This window comes from Cataglyphis hispanica, chromosome 8 (assembly GCF_021464435.1).
Source record: "Cataglyphis hispanica isolate Lineage 1 chromosome 8, ULB_Chis1_1.0, whole genome shotgun sequence".
Lineage (NCBI taxonomy): Eukaryota > Metazoa > Arthropoda > Insecta > Hymenoptera > Formicidae > Cataglyphis > Cataglyphis hispanica.
In genome coordinates this window covers 5,902,305-5,922,599 of record NC_065961.1, presented here as the reverse complement: position 1 = coordinate 5,922,599, position 20,295 = coordinate 5,902,305, and the positions used below count along the sequence as shown (strand labels likewise).

The window sequence follows — 20,295 nt, the reverse complement described above, 5'->3', positions numbered from 1 at the left end:
TTCAGTAATATTTAGGAATTATTAAAATTTTTTTTTCCATTAAAGGAAACATATTAAATTAATAATTTGGTAAAGTGGAAATGTGTGTGTCAACTCGCTGTCATATATGGTAACGTCTGATTATAGGCGTGCCGTTTATGTTTCAGGTGTCCTGGATGCGCAAACGCGATATGCATATTCTGAGCGCAGGCATCTTGATGTACACGTCGGACTTGAGATTCCAGGTGATCCATCCGGACAAGTCGGAGAACTGGACGCTGCAAATCAAGTCGCCGCAGGAGCGTGATTCCGGCGTGTACGAGTGCCAGGTCAGCACCGAGCCGAAAATGTCACTCAACTACAGTCTCAACGTGATCGGTGAGTGCTACTTGAATTATTCACGCATCTGGCCTGGTTTCGCAAATCGCGACCTCGTGTCGATCTACCTCGAAGTCTCCTTCCTCCTGCCCCTCCCCGCCGCCGCCCCCGCCCGATGGCGACGTTATGGCCGTCAATCGGCTGCTGTCTCATGGAAAAGATTGTTCGCGACATGAGCGGGATCGAACAGGTTAAAGTTTAAACGCTTAAGTGCTCCATCGCGGGATTATCCTCTCGGTATCGCGTCGCGTCGCGTTGCGAAATCCTCGTCGTTTAAGTATTATAGTAAACTACGACCGTCGACTTTGATATCCCTGACGAGAATGCAGAAGAAATATCTTATTGCTACTAGACGTTTACTTGAATTATAAATATAAATTTTTAATTTTATATAAAACTCGATTTTACCGATAATCTTTTGGCAGTACATATAATTTGATACAGTTTAAAAAAAGAAAATTAATTTATTCGGAAAACAGAGTTTAGAAAACAGCATAGTGCTCTTTCAAATTTCACTATCGGAGTGAATCGGGTTTTAAATCAACACAATTCTACACGAGCTCGTTCAAATGGTACAAATTCGAGAAATGGGTTCGGATTTATTTTGACAGGGGCAGGGAGCGAGACGCTTAACAAACGCATGGGTAGCAAAAAAATGCATTAGTGGTCAATTCGGATGTATTTACTATGCTGGTCGATTCGGCGAAAACACGTGATAGCTAAAAAAAAATGCTGAGTCAAGAATACATATATGGTGCAGCGCAGCGGTGAGATTCGATATTCCATCCTCCGGTAGAGCTTTATTATTCGTGCGAATTTCGGAACGTAAATTATTGTTTTTAGGATACGTTTTTATTCGAAAATTAGAAAGTGGGATTAGGAGAAATTTTATGCCTCTTTCGATTTTATATAAAAATTCGCGCTCATAATTTGCTACGAATCGTGTGTTTCACGATTAGCTGCAAAAATAAAGCGGATGAAATGCACGATTACATTTAAATATTATTATATTTATTATTATTTTATAACTAGTTTGCTGTCATAATTTTTGTAAACAATATTTTTTAGCTGTCGATATAAAATAATTTATCTCCTGTCAAGTGTGCGCAAGTTGAATATTTTGCTATATGTATAAAAGATGTCTTATTACGTTATTTTTCAATCAAATTTATCCTGTTTTTATCAAGTACCATTGAGAAGATCTTTAAGACAAACCTATCAAAACTATGCAGTCCTGTTCTTTTTTACCGATTCTCAAATTTACTTTCTACCCTATTCTTCGATCCGCAGCAAAAACTTTCGTGTACCCAGCTTTTTGTAAACCTGGATTTGTAAAATTGATCTCGCCGTCGACTTCGCGTTTTATGATTTTACGGACGAGAAAACGTGCGAAAGAAAGACGATTTATTTCGCGCCAAGTTTTCTTCCCTGTCTCCGGACATAAACGCTCCAGACGGAGTAGATGCACCTGCATCGATGCGCTCGTAGCGCATAAAAAGGGGAGAATAAGGGTGGGAAGAAGTTGAAAAGGACTCGGTTCGTCGACGTGTTTCCCCCAAGCCGCTTATCGAACACGCCGGAGCTCTTACGTTCTCTACCCTTGCGTTTCGTATCGTTCCTCTTTCTCTTTCGTTCAATCTCCTCTCATTTATTCTTCTTTCTAGACTTCTTCTAGTCTTTTAATGTAACACAGAGTTCAAAATCAACGATTGTTTCTAGGGTTTTACATTCATAAACGAAAGAGAATAATTTTTCTTGCTGGTATTTAATCTTACTTATCATAAGAGCGAGCAATGGAATGAAAGCAAAAGGAATATATTTTTTTGCTAATATTACTTCTTTTTCCGTGACTTTTATAAAATACAAAAAATTAAAAAATATGAAAGTTTTGCTAATGTAAAAATCTCATAAAAATTCTATTGATATAGTTTGTGTTAAATTCAGATATAGATAATACAGAATAATTTCAAATAATATAGAATAATTTTGTTCGCGATTATTTATTTATTGCTACGAAGTGTGTGAACGATAAAAACTGTTGCATGTCACGTTGCAATTAGCGCAATTAATTTTGCGTGGTGGGAGGCGGCAATTTTCGGCGGAGCTGGCAAATATTTATTACGACTGAAAGTTTACGGAGAAGGCGAGTTGCGCGAACTGTAGTAAGGAAAAGATTGAATTTTCGACGCAGCAATTATGCCAATATGAAATCTGTTCGGATTACAACGTAACTTTGTTATGTTGTTTATCTTAGCTCTAACTTCGATGGTAAAATAACTCGCTTTTCTTCTTCGTCCCGCTACTTTTTATTTAGTTGATGCTCGCAGAAACGGAAGTCGTGCGTTATCGTTGTCGTTTTCCTTAATGTTCTCAGAAACTGCTGAAAGATTCACGAAAAATGTAAAAAAAGAATGACGCAGAGACTTGGCCTAACTAAATTTTATGGTGTATGCTTGCTTTCAACTTTAAAAAAGACACAGAGACTGCTTTCAATGTATCTTGGCACAGCCAAGAAGATTTCGCTTTTATTTGTTCTTTTGTACGAAGACAAATCGCGTCATAAACACGAATGACATTTTTATCGCGCGCTTATTCATACATAAATTAATAAAGCATTTTAACTTTTTTTTTACGTATTATAAAAGTATAAAAGAATAGTTGTTTTTCCGCGAGAAAATGTGCATCTGCCTATTAACATTGTTGCGTAATGCACTGTTATTAAGCAGACAGATGGAAAATGATACTTGATAATACGCTCATATTTACATGAATATATTATTGTACATGTCATCGCCAACTGCAACGTGCAATCGGCATTCGTGATGGAACAAGATCAATTTTCACACTCTCAGTGCAATTGTAGAGAAATTTCCGCATTGTCATTCAATAATTTATTATTTATCATCATTATTACATTAATGATCCATGTCGGAAATAATATTAAATGTTACAAGCGCGTCAAACAAAATAATATTTACAAAATAATATTCTTTAAACAAATGCCAGCGTGACATGTATATCTATTAAATATGAAAATTAAAATTTATCAAAACAGCAGCTCCGATATATCTATAACATTTATGATAATGTTATACATGTAAATTATTTATCACAGCGTTAGTCTGTTTTGTTTTTTTTTTTTTTTTCATTTTTACTTTACAAATCATTATATGTTTATAGATATTATTACATTTTACGTAACTTATTATGCACACGCAAAAAGTAGTATAATATATATGCAAAAACATGCCGCGTCAACAAGTTTATCATGCTCGTAAATGCTGCTTAAAACAAAATTAAACTTTACTTAATCATTATTGAATGCGCGTTTTGCAAATATGCACTGAATTTAATCCAAGCGTCCTACATTCAAGCGTGACGTATAAACGCTCGCAAACTTGAAGCACAGCATTTTGATTTTTAAATTGTAATATTAAAACTTTAGTTAATCAATGTTAACAGCAAATCAATTTTTTAATTAAAAATATATCTTTTTCTCTCTCGAAATACTTGTACAAAATACATTAATTATAATTTAATCATTTAGCATTAAATATGGAACAACATTGCAAACAAAGCTATCCTAGCTTGCGATAATATAATGGATTCTACGCTGATAGCTTTAGGATGTTGCATTAATGAATACACTTCGATCGTGTAACGACATAATCGCGAGCTCGATGAGAGAGTGATAATTGGCCGGCAAGAATTTGCCAGGCAACGATATCGCGTAAATGATAAAGATATAACGGGATACGATAAATATTGATATATCCAGCCAATTATCGATGCTTCTGGCATATCCGTAATTTCATTAGAGTCACAGATGATAAAACGATGATAAAAATTGATATTTTTTTTTTAACAAAAAACACAAAGCAACATATTGAAATGTTGTAATAAAAATATATGGAAAAATTCAATATCTTAAACGAAAATTAATTATGTTGTAGAATTTATTTTATCGCGATATTTTTAATATATATATTTTTTTCTCTGCTATTGATAATAGGAGATAACATACATTTTTTATTGTTTATATTGTACACAGTTAAACATATATCATGAAGCGTGTTCCTTTTTATTTCCTCGCGCCACACATATAACGATTGACTTTTAATGAAATCCTATACTGCATTATGTATTATGTGTTATTCGACGTTAGCAATTCCGGAAGCCCTGTTGATGCAATGTTTCATTCAACGAAATGGTTATGTCAGCAGCGATATACTGGTGAATATCGGTGCAATGGAAGATATAAAGGAATATGAATAAAATAGTACAGTCATATACGGAGATGATCTTACTAGCACTATATATGTAAAAATATAAACGATACAGCTATCGATTATATATATTTTATAAGATGTTTTTAACTTGTATATATTACATATATGTTTTAAAAATCACATAATTCAAATATCGTCATTTTTTTCTCAAGACTTAAGATAAACAATCTCTTTATTCAAATTTTTAAAGACAATTTCTCTGTCTCTTTCTGTATTACACTCGCACGCATGCACATATAAACATATTAATGTATACAGATATAAAATCTTGAAAAATATTCATAGAAATATATTAATAGTTTGAGACAAAACTAAACTATTAAATTTAAATTTTCAGTTTTTAAAATATGCAACATATAAATGCAATATTTTTATTTATTATCTTTCGAACTGAATAGCAATAGCAATTAATTTGTATTCGTGCATATTATCATTACGTATTAGATAGCATAAAAAAAGATCCAAGAGAGAAAATGTATGAAAAGTTATATCCGTAATTTTGAACTCGTAGATTCCATCGCGGAGATTCGCTTTAATCGGCATTTAATTAAGAGGAATATAAGTCATTCTTCGTCGAGACGAAAATGCCAAGCACGGCGCGATCATAAATACCGCGAACAGTCGGCATTATGGTCGCTGGACAGTGATTTTAAATTACGCGAAACATGCAGAAGATGAAATTTAATTCAATCTTCATAAGTGCGCATGGAATTCTCTTCTCGCGAAGAGACACCGACTAATCTTTAATTTAACACTATACATATACATATTTTCTATCATTTTACTCAAGCAACATTATATTTAATTCAATTAATATATGGAAGCTATACAATGAAATATTTGAGTTGACAAAACAATCTCTTGCAATATTCACTTTAAACAAAATATGCAAATATTATAAGTTATGTTTTCATTATTCTAATTTCTCGTAACATAAAAAAACTTTGATCAAGGAAAGCTTGTATACAAAATATTATACATTTATCATATTATTTTTTAACAGAGAAAAGTTCTTTGGTTTTAATTTGCTAAAAAGATAGCATGTTTTTAAATATATTTTTAATACGTAAAAGAATAATTTAATTTATTTAGTTTATTTACGCAAATAAAATTTGTGTAGAAAATTTTCAACTCTCTTTGTGTAAAATTAGTTTTTTTATATTATATTTTTTTCTTAACACTTAATATTCCAAATTTTTTATATCATATTTTTTCTTAATACTTAATTTTCCTAAATATGTAAAACTTGTGCAGAATTTCGTGTCGTGTTTGCCAGCGAGAAACAACTGCAAATTTGACCAAGAGTCTACTAGAGAAATATTTTCCAGCGAAATATCTTATGTATCTAGTATATATACAGATAAGTATACAGGGTGTCTGGCGTCAATCGCATCATCCGTCGTATGCAGATAAAGCAGATAAAACTGAGGAGAAAAGTTCTGTACCATTTTTTTTATAACGCTTAATAAGAGAATTATTATTGAATAAAGTCTGGTGGCCAATCATCGCCGAGCTTTAGCCAGGCGCACGTAAACAGCTGAGCGCTCACGCACACATGCTAGGCGCGCGGCGTTGAATTGCCAGACTTTACTCAATAATAACTCTTTTATTATCGAAAAAAATGGTACAGGACTTTTCTTCTCAGTTTTGCCTGCTCTACCTGTTCACAACGGGTGATGCGATTGACGCCGGACACCCGGTATAGTTGCTGATACTCAGAAGACAGTATGATATGCTGAAATAATTACTCCCTGATGTTTTCATTATCGTTGCAATATTCGCACACCATTGCGTTCCTCGCTTTTCTCACTCTCGCATAATAATCGCGTGTTTCGGAGGCAAGCTTTCGCGTTTACGTAAGCCAAAATATTTCATCTTACGCGAGGCGAGGAAAGCCTTTATGTCAAGATGCAAGGGCGTCTGCGTTGTGAAAGGAGTTCACGGGAATCTACAGAATAATTCGTGTAAAACTTGAAGAGAGGTAACTTTGCTGAGAACTTCGCGGAAAGCTTTGCAGTAAGATATATAGAATGGATAAAGTTATATGTGTTGCGATTTTCTTTATTTATACAATATTTAATGATTATATTCCTTTTAGTTTGACGTAGACACAAAATTAGAATAATTATTATTACTATTGGTAGAATAATTAATTATAAAAGTTAACTAAATGTGTTAACTAAATATTTTTTACAAAGATTTTCATATAATGATTGGCTTATTAATTTAAATTCTACAATTGCATTTACATTCATAAATATCAAGCAATATGTTTTGAATTTTGATTTAATTGCATAATTTTCTAATTATTCATAATTCTCAGTTGCAGAAATTTTTTGTCAAATTTTCTTTTATAATGACGCTGTATAAACAATTTTCAAAGTTAATTAAATTGCAATGTCACGAAAATACGGTAATATTGCAACGAAATAATATTTGTTTATTCGACGTCACACTGCATTGGTAAAATTGTGCGGTCATTCTTCTCGTTTGTAATAATATATCTCGCATTCACAACGCGAAACGATGAGCGAAATGACAGAAGACAGAAAGTAATATTAAGCCGCGTCAGAACAATGATCGTTATTATCCGTGCAATTAAGTCTCATTGTTACGATTGGTCACACTTGGCTACAATATGGGAGCGAATGACACGCGTTAACGCACTGACGGCTTAATTGGTTCCTCCCTCCTTCCTGCTGCATCCGTCCGTCCCTGACGCAGTGCTGTACAGGCATCCACAAATCAATTGTGAAATTCGTGCCTATCGTGTGCAAGCAATATGATCCTTCAAAATTGGTATAGATATAATTATCTATGTCCGATCGAATCACTTTTACATGCCTTACTTTTTTTATTTTCTCATATAATTTTAAAACTCCAAAATTGCGTACTATCATCATCATCATCCGCGACAGAAGATTATATTTGAGAATCGAACGTTCATTATCCGGTTACACATAAATATTTTTTACAAAGATTCTCTTTCATAAATATATAAAATATATTAATATTATTTCATTAAAATTGCCTTATTATTACAATTTTTAATATTTTTTACAATAATTTTGCGAAAACCCGTATAGTTTTAATTCAAAAACTTAAAATAAAAGATTTAAAATTATATATATATAATATTTTTTATTATTTTGGCTCAAAATATTTATCAATATATTATATATATTTATATAAATATATATAATATATTTATATGTTTTTATATAAAATATATGTAGAATTGATTTTTTAACGCATATAATGTTTCTGTATGTATCGTGCTATTTTACTAGATTTTTAATAATAGACGCAAAAGTCTTCAAATATTCCAGACGCTATTGTGATCAGTTTACCTTGTTTCGGACCAATCAATTTCCGTCATACGTGATGTATGATCACAAAGCGATGCGGTTTCAGGGAAACAGGATGCGAGTATTTGTCACTCTTACAGCAATTATGGTCTCCCAGGCTCGTTTATCTCGTTATGATAGTTAGATTATCTCCAGTCACAAGATACATGTACAGATCTATAAACGGCGATCTCTTCGCATTCGAGGCAACCCATTCCCTTTCCTCGCAAATTCGTCTCGCTGGGATTCAGACAAAGCCGACATAGCCAGGATGGGCTTAACCGTTAAGCTAAATGGACCATATCATTTAGAAACGAGTCCTTTAGGACGACAAAACACCTTTTGTAATATATTCTATATTACATATTTTACTAAAGAGCTTGTTAAAAATATGACAATATTTTATTTAAAAATGTGATTTTTTTTAGAATTATTTATTAAATCCATATTTATTGTTTATATTGATCTTAGTTAAATAATCTTAGAAATTTGTCTGAAATTCATATAATTTATGTGACTTCAAATTATATTTTTGTTTGCAGTTATGTGTGTTTTAGAAATGACTCTTTATCGTTTTTTTTTTTTTTTTTCTAAATGTATCACAAGAGAATGTAAAATAGCTATTTATTAAAAAGGTACATAAAAAGTTAATAAAGACAAATCTTTTCCTCTTGGATTAATTGCATATAATTCCATGGATTGCACTTTGTAAGTCATCAATGATCACTAGTTTGCGAGTCATTGCGGATCTTTGACGTTCCTAGTCATCGTCGTACAATGCACCAAGATGATTTCCATCCAGTTCTGAATTGCTCAATTTAGTTGGTGGCCGCGACGCTTTAAGTTTCCCCGAAACTCTCTCTAATTTACGGCGTATTTATCTACCATTGCAATTAAGAGAGTTGCAGTTTGCCGATCCTGATCATGCGCGCCGGTGCCGGTGCAGCGAAATTAAATGCCGGCTTTTAAGTTATGTGCATGATATTTGTGTGCATCGCATTACAGTATTCTACTTTAAGCTTGCCTCTCAGATGACCCAACTTTTCGTGAGGTCGCTCCAGAATACCTGGCAATACGAGTCGCAAGAGAGGACTGGATAATGGCTAATTATTTCACGGGTAGCTTGTGACAGATGATATCACGGAAACGGGAGCTTCTGGTTAACCTCGTTCTTAAACACTCGTAATTAAAGCTGTCCCGATTGGACGCGGATCTATCGATATCTTATTAAGCGCTCGAGTTTAACAACACGGAAATTAATGAGTCTTTTTGCGATCTACCATGACAGATATTGATTAGAAATATTGGAGTCAATAAATCTACACGTTTTTTTAATAAGTTATGATATCAATTAGCTTCAAATTTACTTAAAATATATAAGCAATCTGTTGTAGTAATTTTATATCGATGTTGAATAATGGAAATACAATCGATTATCATTCAATATCTGCGTTACTGCTAATTACAAATTATTTAAACAAAAAATGTTATTTTTTGGGAAACTGCTTTTTTCAGATCAATTTATTCTTTAACAGAAATCAATTACTTTTCCGTTTACACATCGATGAATACCTAATATTCGTTTTAATTTGTTCTGTATATTATAAATGACGCTTTTCAAATTTACTTTTAAAATAATAAAAACTTTTACGTAGAATACATATAATTAACGTTATATTTCAAAGTAATATGAAGTTAGCAAACTGTGATCTTGTGGCGTGAATACACTTGCTCGTTTAATCACGCATATTGTACGACTATTATTACGCTAGATAAATTAAGTTCGTCTCATTGCAGTATCGTTAAATCTGTCATAAAATTACATACTCGAATAAACATTTGTCACCATGAGCTTCATAAAATCCATGTTAAACTTTGATTTCTCTACGGATTACATCATTGCGACGATTTCATAAAATGAACGTGAGAGATAGAGAGAATCTTATCGCGAGTACATGCCTACCAGTAAAAAAACAATTTTTTAAGATTTTAGTAGCGAATTGTTGTTTTGTTTTGTTGAATCATTCGCTAGTGGAAACAATCGCGATAACCAAGTACATGCGACAAATTCGACGAATAAATTTCATTTCGAAAAGTTACATTGAAAAACTGGCGGTTTGCTCTCTACGAGCATGATATCTAGCGAATATCAAGTTAGACTGCATGTCGTAGAAGGCATGTAAAGTATTTGAAAGTGACAAAGCACAAAGCAGCTTAAATGTAGCATAAACGAGTAGTGTCGCATCCTTCCTGAGGTACACAATATATTTTCCCTTTGCTGAGAATTTATCATTACTTTTATATAGCAAAATATTTAACATCGAATATCCAGAAACTTTTATTTGAATTACATTTATGATAATATATCAAATTTTTTTCAATTTTCTTAATTAATATCATTTTTAATTGACCTGAAAATTTGCACGTAAACTGTATACGATTCGAAACTATAAAATAAAAATAAAATCGAGACCTATTTTTTACTAGCATTCGAGTGGATTAAATACACTCGTCGAAACTCGAAGGAACAACGCGAACGATAGAGTACTGAGATACAAAGGAAACCCGTTTTCCATCAACTGACGACTTTCCAATTGAAATCGCGCTACACATGCATAAACTACACGATCTTGTCAAATTGTACAATCGACGCTATCCATTAGCGATTCATTAACACTCGACTGGATTGCCATTACAAATAAATCTCGGTACGTAATAATCTTACATGTTCCCCATCGAAAAGAAAAAAAAAAGAAAATAAGATTCTCGTTTGATGAAGCGCTAGCCTCCTTTCTCCCTGTCTGTATATAACGGTTCACTGCTTTCTCCAGTTTTCCAATAATTGGGAGGAATTTCTTCGGTGCCCGATTTACATTAATATCACGACCATCATATTTTTCTGTGATATTTTACTGCTATTACTGGCAGGTATATTGTCTCGGGAATTTATATCATCGCATTGACGAGTTTTGATGATGGAAATCAACTAGGAAGTGAGAAAGATGCGAGCATATGCGCACAGACATGTAAAATTTTGTTCGTAAGCAGCCTGTGCAAGTAAATTTTATTAATATTTTAAACATTGTAATTGTCGCATTTTTACGAATTGTGGGGAATTTTTGCAATCTTTATAATGTACGCTCGAAATTCCGTATGATTTGAGACACATCCAGGATTTATCTTTCAATTTCAAATTGATACTTTGCATTGATATGCACTTTTATAAGTATTTTTCATCTTTCATTCATTTAATATCAATGAATTCAACGACGTTCATTTTTGATTAGGAAATAAAAAAAAAAAAAAAAATACTTGAAGAAAATACAGTTACAGAAATCTAAATGTATATATTTCTGCCATTTTTGAAACTGCTTCAAAAATTTCAATTTTACTCGTTGCATTCAATTCCGTGAACTCGGGGCAACTTTGCGCATTATACTTTTTCGAATTTAAACGGAGTGGGTTTAGTGGGCCATTTGCCAGCTAAGAGCTGTTTGAAGAATCGCTAAAGGCACCGGGTGCTGCTTTTGAAAGAGAAAGTAAACTGACTATTATTTAAGCGCCCTTTGACCAAATTATTTTCTTTAAGCACGCAATAAAGAGAAACGACGTTTGGTGGTTGTAAAAGGTAAACTTATTTCGCGACAGATTATTTTTTTTCAAATGGCATATTTTTTCTCTGTGACCTATATCGAAAATCAAAGTGAAAGTATTTATTTAAACATTATCAGTAAAAGAGTATCAGTTTTGAATTATATATGATTAAATCTATATTTAAAAAAAAGAGAATAAAACTTATTAAATATTTATATAGAAGAAAATATTTTATTATATTTATATATAATTAAAAAAAAAATTAAATAAAACAATTCAATATATATATATATATATATATATATATATATATATATATATATTGTCAAACAAAAGTTTCACATACCATAGTAAAAAAATTAATGTTTCTATCAAACTGTAAATTGCATTTATTTGCAAGCCTTATAATCTATAACTTCTGGAAAAATGTAAACCTCTCATCCGCATCCCAATGTGCAGCCGAGCGCACGGCAACTAGATAGACGGAAATTTATATGCAACGTAAAGAGTGCATCGCGTATGCATCGAAAGTCAAACACTTTGAATCGCAGACGAATCTCGCGTCTAGCCGCGCAGTCAAATGCAGCTGCGATATATAATCGATGTAAGCAGTTGACCTGCTTTCTTTTTTAGAATACACAAATATTTCATATTCTTTTTCCCGAATAAATTCGCCGCAGTAATCAATTTTTCTTCAAGAAGCAAATTGTGCAGAAAATTTGATCTGCTTCATCAAAAATTATGTAGATGTATTTCAAGAATTTTTTATCTCCATTTTGTTTTCAGTTTCACATAATAATCGTTAACGATGAATCATTTCCAGTTACAGTTGACATTGCTGTAACGCATTCAAATTATTGTGTGATTATAAGATGCTGACATAATTAATGGAATTAATAAATCAATGGAAATATTAATTGCATTACACATACATACATATTTTTAACAGATACTATCACCAAAGGATTTAAATAATATATTTGGAACATTTCTTTTTTTTTTATGTTATTTGCATTGCGAAAATTGTGTGATATATCTTTTATCTCTTTTAATCTGTCAAATAAATTTTTGATGTAATGTACACCTTGCATACATCATGTATATTTATGTGAATAATAGTATAATGAAATACGTGTTTAACATATAATTGTGAGTTTATTCGAATCACGTTGCACTGCAGTTGCAAGCAACTGGCTCCACTGAAAAATTATGCGCGACAGAGTGACATCAAAATGATAATCGAACGCTTTAATGAACGGACATTTCGAATGTTTCAAATGCCACTGACATCACGCAAGAGTCGTTCATCATTCGTGCGCTTTAACGCATCCGCAGCAAAGTCAAATCTGTCTCATCAATGCGTCGCTTTTATAATACGTGACGTTTAATAATAATGAAGCATATGACACATCACGCGGTTTGCGTTGCACGATTTTCGCCGCATTTTACATTTTCTATAATCACTTTGATGCTTTCAACACATTGCTACATTATCAAAATATTTCAATCTAATTTTCTAAAATAAATTTTTTTTATGTAATTTTAGATAAAAAATGTAATTAAAATGCAATTAAAAATATAATTAAAAATGTAATTTTCCTGTAACAATTAATTATAAAATTAATTATTATATTAATATGTAATGATTAATCCTACATTCTGTATATAATGTATATGTAAAATATGTTTTTTTAAGAGTATATCGTAATGCAAATGTATATATTTTCCAAAACTATTTATACAAAATATGTTAATTTTTAATTTAAAGTTTTTTTTTTAATATTTGAATGTACATTGCTATAACAATCGATATAACTTTTGAATAGAATTTATTAAAACAATTTCAGAAACATGACATTAATAGATTGAGCTTTAACTTAAATTGAGTCTTTATGAAACTGTTAAACTTGAGAAAATGTTAAATGAAAATCGAATAGAACTGAAATAGGAACACGAATCACATGTAAATATAGTTAAAATGGGGAATTTGAGTAAAATTTAAATTCACATTGTTCCTAAACAGAAGTAATCGAGAGAATTCGAGTGAATTGGAAAGTAGATTTGAATGGAAAAGTCATATTTAAATTTGCCGAATATTTAAACTAATCTAAATTGATACAATCATATAAAAAAACAAAACATATAATACGATATTGTTTATCAGTTCTCTAAAAATATCAACTATAAATGAACATGAATAATTGTATAAAGTAAATTGTATAAAAATCATATTGACAATTTCCATACACAGTCCCTGCTATTCCGACGCGACACATCAAAGGCACAACTATAATGAATGGAATTTGGCTGAGCACGCGCTGTGACACGTGTTCGTTAGAAAGAAAAAGATTACAACGAATAGTCGGATGAATGCTATCGACGATAAAGAAGAAACGAAATAAATGAGAGAGAACGACCGTAAATGTAACGAACCGTCAGCTTGCGCTGCTCGCCGCCAGCGGTATGCCGATTAATCCGATTGCAACGGTCGCTGTCCGATTATTTTCCGGTAATCCCCAATACGCGCGTAATGAACCGCGTCGCTCGAGTTTGCACGCTCCAACGTTAACGCTCCGCGCGTGTCCCAGCTGCAGTCCGCGAACTTCGCCAATTTTCAAGGCTTACGCAAGTGCATTGTGGGCCACATGCGACACGAGTCACGCACAAAGCTAAAAGACAGACGAGGAATAGCTAATTAACTTCCTCTCCCCTTCTCTTTCCGATGAGTGTTCACGTAACAAACGCTATTCTCCAACTAAAATTTTCTATCTCGATTGCGACTATACGATCGAAGTATCGCTCGTCAAAATGCAACTTTGACGAGCAAGTCTTGATACAATAGCTAAGTGACATTTTTAAATCGCAACAGTATTATTATTTTTATATGGATGATAAAACTAGTTTCCGCGTTGCAATTCAATTATGTACAATGACCATTTTGAATGTTTGAAAGGAAATATAAATTGCTCGTCAGCAACGTCGCGGATAATTGCGTTATTATTATGGAATTATGTTCTTGTCGAGATGATTTTGCGCTCTATAGGCTAGTGATTTATTGGCGAAATATGGTTACAACATCAAGTCACGGCGATTCGTATGTGTGTCACAATATATCGCCGAATGAGCAGTGCCATAATGAATGCGGGCTAGTTGCATTATAATAAACGTCAAATTATATTTGTTTCAAAAGCAAACACTTCAGGATGCAATTATTACGCTAGAGTTACGGGCGAAACCGTTTGTGCGATCGTATAATATAGGAAACAACAAAAGTTATAAAGCAGTCATAATGATTTATTTGAGCCATATTGCCATATTAAAGCTATTATAATCAAAATTAATATTAAGTTGCTATTTGCAAACTTTTCATTAAGTGGAGTTTTATTTAATGTTGATATTTCAGATTTAAAAAAGAAAAAATTATATTCACGAATTTAAACAATAATTTAATTTTTAATTGACAATAATATATATAGTAATTAATTTTCTTTTTTTTTTATTTCGAAGTAATTTATTATATTTTTTTATTACAAAATAACATGTTTTTATACTGAACGCTGATTATTATATGTTATGGTTTACTAATATTATACATTTTACTCACATATTTCATTGATATACATATACATTGCAAAAACTAAAAAATGATACGACAGACAATTCAGGAGAGTGCATTCTGGGAAGGACAAAACATTCTGCTTTAGTAAATGGATGACGCGTATAATATAAGTGGATGATCGCTAGATATCTGCAATATCCTGCGCATAGAAATCGCGTAGATATTCGCGGAAAGGAGCACTATTTTGTGAATTTTACTGTGAAATACTAGGATCAATATTATATTTCTCCTATGGTAACGTTCGCATTTCCGATAAACCATCGGTCGAGAATCAATGTTTTAGAAATGCACAGTATGAAATATATTCAATTTAGGAAGATGAAAACGATTGCAAATAAATACGGACAGAGTGTATGGGAATTTTAGGATTATTACATAAATTTGAATTTTTTGAAGAAAAGTGTAAAAGCTTCACAGAACATATATACATGTATCATAGATTTTATTAGATCTCCAAATATATTAAATTGAGAGCAATCTTTCATGTACGTAAAAATACGTAAAAATATTCGTAAAAATGTACATAAAGATTTAAAATACGAAGATGATTATAAAAACTTGTCAGAAAATGTAAATATCAATTTCAAAATCAAAGTTTAATCTGAGGCGATTTTTGAGGAGATTTCTAACCAGAATATAAGTCTTAGAATTTATATAAACAACTAATTTTATATTTAATATCCAATTTCATTATTAAATTGAAAATAGTAAAACTTTATGTTTCTGTGTATGTGTTCATTTGATATTACATACATAATTGTAAAGTATATATTTGAGAAATTATGTTTCTATCCAATCTATTATTCTATTATAATTTTACAGTTTTATTCGGATTATCTTAATTACTTAAAAAAAACAAGTATCTATTACTTCTTTTTAATTCAATTTTTTATATTTATTTATTGAAAAGCAATAAATGTAAATATATTTTATTAAAATGACATTAAAACACAGAGATTTATATCTGAATCAATTATACTAAGTCTGCAGAGGAAACGAATAAATTAACATACAGAGTTAAATGCAATAAATCTGCCCACATACTTTAATAATAATTGCATTTTGTTCTATTCTTTTTTCTAAAAAGAATCCAAGTTAAAATCTGAATATTTTATTTTAACATATTTTATTTTAAATATAGACAAAATGCCATAAAGTATAGACAAGAAGTATAACAAAGTATAAACAATCTTAACAGTTTTGTTTTGATACATCTATTTCTCTCTCTCACTCTCTCATGTCAACATGGCCTGGTATGGTGGGAATATGGTGGGAGATCGGCCCGGCTTTCTTTGTGTAAGTCATCGTGACCTTAGTATGTGTCGGTGCGAGGAAGCAGCAAGTACTGTCGCGGTTCGTGCGTGCTTTTCGTTCGTGCTTTTGAAGTGAAAATAGTATGCAAACGATTTCGGGAGATGTCGAAGAGAGTGACGGCGATTATTGTAAAATATTATTTCGAATATATGATTGTTAATAATCATTTTTCGCCATTTATAACCGATATCTGTCGTGTTATCTTAAAAATCGGAAAATATTTATATTGTACGTACTTGGACGATACCTCGATATACGAATCGTGTCACGAAAATTCGCAATCGGAATAAGAATGAAACGCAAACATTAAAATCAACGTTCGAATCGCAAATTATTTAATCAATTCTTTAGATTTTGTCGCGCTGCCTTTATACGCCAAATTAGTTAATGAGAAAACAATGACGTAAACAATCACATGATTTAGTCGTAGCGGCCGATTTCGCACCGTATTGTGCGTCGTTTCGAAACACTGATCGAGATCACTTCGCGTTTTTTACTCAAAAGTTTATACTTGAAAATGAAAGCAGCGTGCGAACAAACGTCGGGTGTGTCGGAAAATACGACGGACGAACTTCGACGAATGGTACTAGTAATGCGCGTCGCAAATAATCGCGTTCTTTGCTAACTTTGTCTAACTTCTAGGTATTTCGAGAGCCGCTTTTTTTTGTATAATCTATTCGCTAAAGCAATTATATATTTTGCACATTTTTATATATATATATATATATACCCTCGCTTAAAGAATATCTCAAGCCGGAATAATGAAACGTCGGAGCATGATATTAAATCTTTCTCTACGTGATAGCGTAGATGAATATATGCTACTCGGTTAGAATTTACATAATGCTTGTTAGCGTGATGTTCTTTGATTTTTCACTGACACGGAATGAATCGGGTATAATGTATCGAGAATGTCGAGTAAATCAACAGACGAGTTTCGCGTTGATTATATGCGACGATACTTGTACATTCGAAGTACAGATACATAACATTGCCAGGAGTGCCGTGACAAGTGACAATTAACGCGCGCGATTGTAATTAGTCGCGTTTTTCGAGTGATCCGTATATGTGTGAGTGACTTCGTGGGGAAGGAGCAGGCAGGACAGGATGACATCAGCTGGTGAGTTTATATATATATATTTTTTTTATATTATTCAAGTTTAAATTTTTCAGATTAATATATAATTTTAGAAGACAAACACGTGAAAAATATTTGTATATATGTAATAAAAAAAAATTTTTGTTTTTTTTTTTTATACTCAATGCAAATTTTGCACTATGAGACATGTAAAAAATTCTCATTCCAACGAAAATATGCGCGCATCGATTGGTATTACGAATCAATATCGTGATAATATCGTTGAATATTCCAATAAAATGAGAATTTACGAATAGACTCTCATAGAAAGAGATGGTGGACGTTATTTATAAGGCTAAAGTTCTATTCATATTTTGAGAGAAATGCAGATTAATAACTGCACTAATTTTACGTTTTCCAAATAAAATACTAAAATAAAAATTTCTCATATTAAAAATGTAATTAATAATAATAATGAAATTAACAATTAGTTTGCGCCTATTTTCTTTGCGCCGTTAATCAAACATAACTATTTAATTTCAGAATTTATTATTATATCCACAATTAAATAAAATTCATAATTTTTAATATAACGTAAAAATTGAATATTAAATATTTTAATATGCATACGATGTTTGTATTACGATAAGCAAAACAGAAGTTAAAAGTAATAATTTCTAATATAAATTATAATTTCTATTACATGTACTCTCTGTCATCGTGTGTATCAAAGAGATTTAGTTTATCATTTTTAATTTTTTAGTTTTTTATTTATTTTCCGTACAATTATTTTAATAGTTATTGTTATCTTTAGAAAATTCAACATAACACGTGTTTTCCCTTAATTCTACTTTTGTTGTTTATAAGCCAAACGATAGCCATTTTATTTTACCTTTTTTCGTTATCACAATTCGGTTTGTTCCGCCAACCGCAAACTTCATTTACCCGTTCGACGAATCGCGAATCTTTTACGACTCTTTGGAGAGCGTCGTTGCGAAAGCTTGACGCATTCGGCGGAAAATCATGCTTACGAGCTCTTTCGGAAAAATCGCATCGCTGCGTAGTCGAGACGGAGCGATTTTATATGAAGAAATCGGCAATTCGAATCCCTGCCGCATTTTTCTCGAGAAAGACGAACCTTTCAACGAACGCGTGACTCGTGCTTTTTGCAAGTCGGAGAGGGAAGCAGAACGAGTCGGAAAGAGTTTTTCCTTGATCAAGAAGCGCTTTTACATTTGCGTGTTTTTCAACGAAAGATTGCGAAAAGCAGTAAAGGACGCAAGGAAATTTTTTTTTTTTTATCGAATCAGAAAAGAAAAAGGAAGGAGTTATGTTCCGGTTTATTCATTTTCCATCTAATTAAATATCTCTTTACTTTATAAAATAAAAAAATAGATTATAATTTAAGAAATAATTTATATAAATTTTATATTTTTACGCTTTTTATGGAAAATTGTTAGGATATAAAGAAATATTAATAAGAATGGGTATCAAATAGATTACTAAACACTTGAGTATATTTCACAAAATTCTAATAGTATTCTAATAGTCAGATTAAAAGACGAAAATATATATATAATATTAAACGGAAAAGATTGATACATAATATGACCAAATTCATCAAGGACCTAGAAATGAAGTATGTACAAAAAATTGTTCTAAACTTCAGAGAATCTGAAATGTTAATCAGGCATGAATTTGAATAAATTATTGTCTCGACGAAATTGTTTATTTTCATGTTTTTATATCTTTTGCTTGAAGCGAAAGTATATTGTTAATTCGAGTGTAAAAATTGTCTATGCTTTATCTCTTTTCAATTCTCTGACGGTTAACAATCTTGGCGTATATCTTGAGATGACTTGTCAACCATGTGATATTTGCGCAATCTTATCTCCAACAAATAAATAATAAAAGTTCCGCAATTTGATTTCATGGAGACGTCGAGACTTCGCTTCGCTTACACTTTATTTTAAACGCTCGACCTGTTTACGTTTTCTCCTTTCTTTATCGCTTCTTCTACTTTTTAGGTCAATGCTTTTTATAGCCCCGCGTTACTTTACAAAAGGGACGATGCTTAATCTGCGTTTATATGTTGAAAGAAAAATCCAAGTGACGCTTTGAACACAATTAACTACCAAACATTTTTAATCTCTTCAATCTATATTATATAGATTATATAAATTTTATTTATAATTATATATATAAATAGAACAAGGTCGTGTGATTTAACGGCAATCGAATGCCATCCATAATACGAATATTTAATCAATGTTATACAAAGTTTCTCTGAAAAAGATTCTAAAATTAAAAAATACATTCACAAATAAACTTTTCCATAAATATAAATTCAAAAATATCTTTATACTTGTTATTATGATCATGTCGTAAAATTGTCGTTTGTCATCAATGATTGAGCACTTCTAATCTCATCTAATATCGGTTTATCGATTTTATTTATTTGTGAAACATCTACATAATCACATCCATTTCTTATTCTGTTTAGCCAAACTGTGCACTTTAAAGAGAATATATTTCGCAATTTTCGTATGCACTTCTCGATGTATCGCACCGCGTCACTCTCGGACGAATCCAATACAAATTTGCATCGCATTGCAGTTTCCTCTTGAAAAGTTAATAGTGGCGAGTTTGTGTCACACACTTTGGGGAGGGTAACGTCTAATGCAGTTTCCTAAATGC

General features: G+C 31.7%; 1 protein-coding gene and 1 long non-coding RNA gene across 2 annotated transcripts in view; both read left to right on the top strand.

Annotated features, from left to right (window-relative positions):
• Nucleotides 1–20,295, top strand: part of LOC126851581 (zwei Ig domain protein zig-8) — a 281,824-nt gene that overhangs the window by 152,259 nt on the left and 109,270 nt on the right. Inside the window, exon 3 of the mRNA XM_050595691.1 lies at nt 147–357. Coding sequence (XP_050451648.1) covers nt 147–357 — 211 coding nt within the window. The remainder of the gene's footprint in view (nt 1–146; nt 358–20,295) is intronic.
• The window catches only part of LOC126851593 (uncharacterized), a 73,771-nt gene continuing 70,003 nt past the window's right edge, over nt 16,528–20,295 (top strand). Inside the window, exons 1-2 of the long non-coding RNA XR_007687716.1 lie at nt 16,528–16,648; nt 17,163–17,640. This is a non-coding gene — a long non-coding RNA (uncharacterized LOC126851593). The remainder of the gene's footprint in view (nt 16,649–17,162; nt 17,641–20,295) is intronic.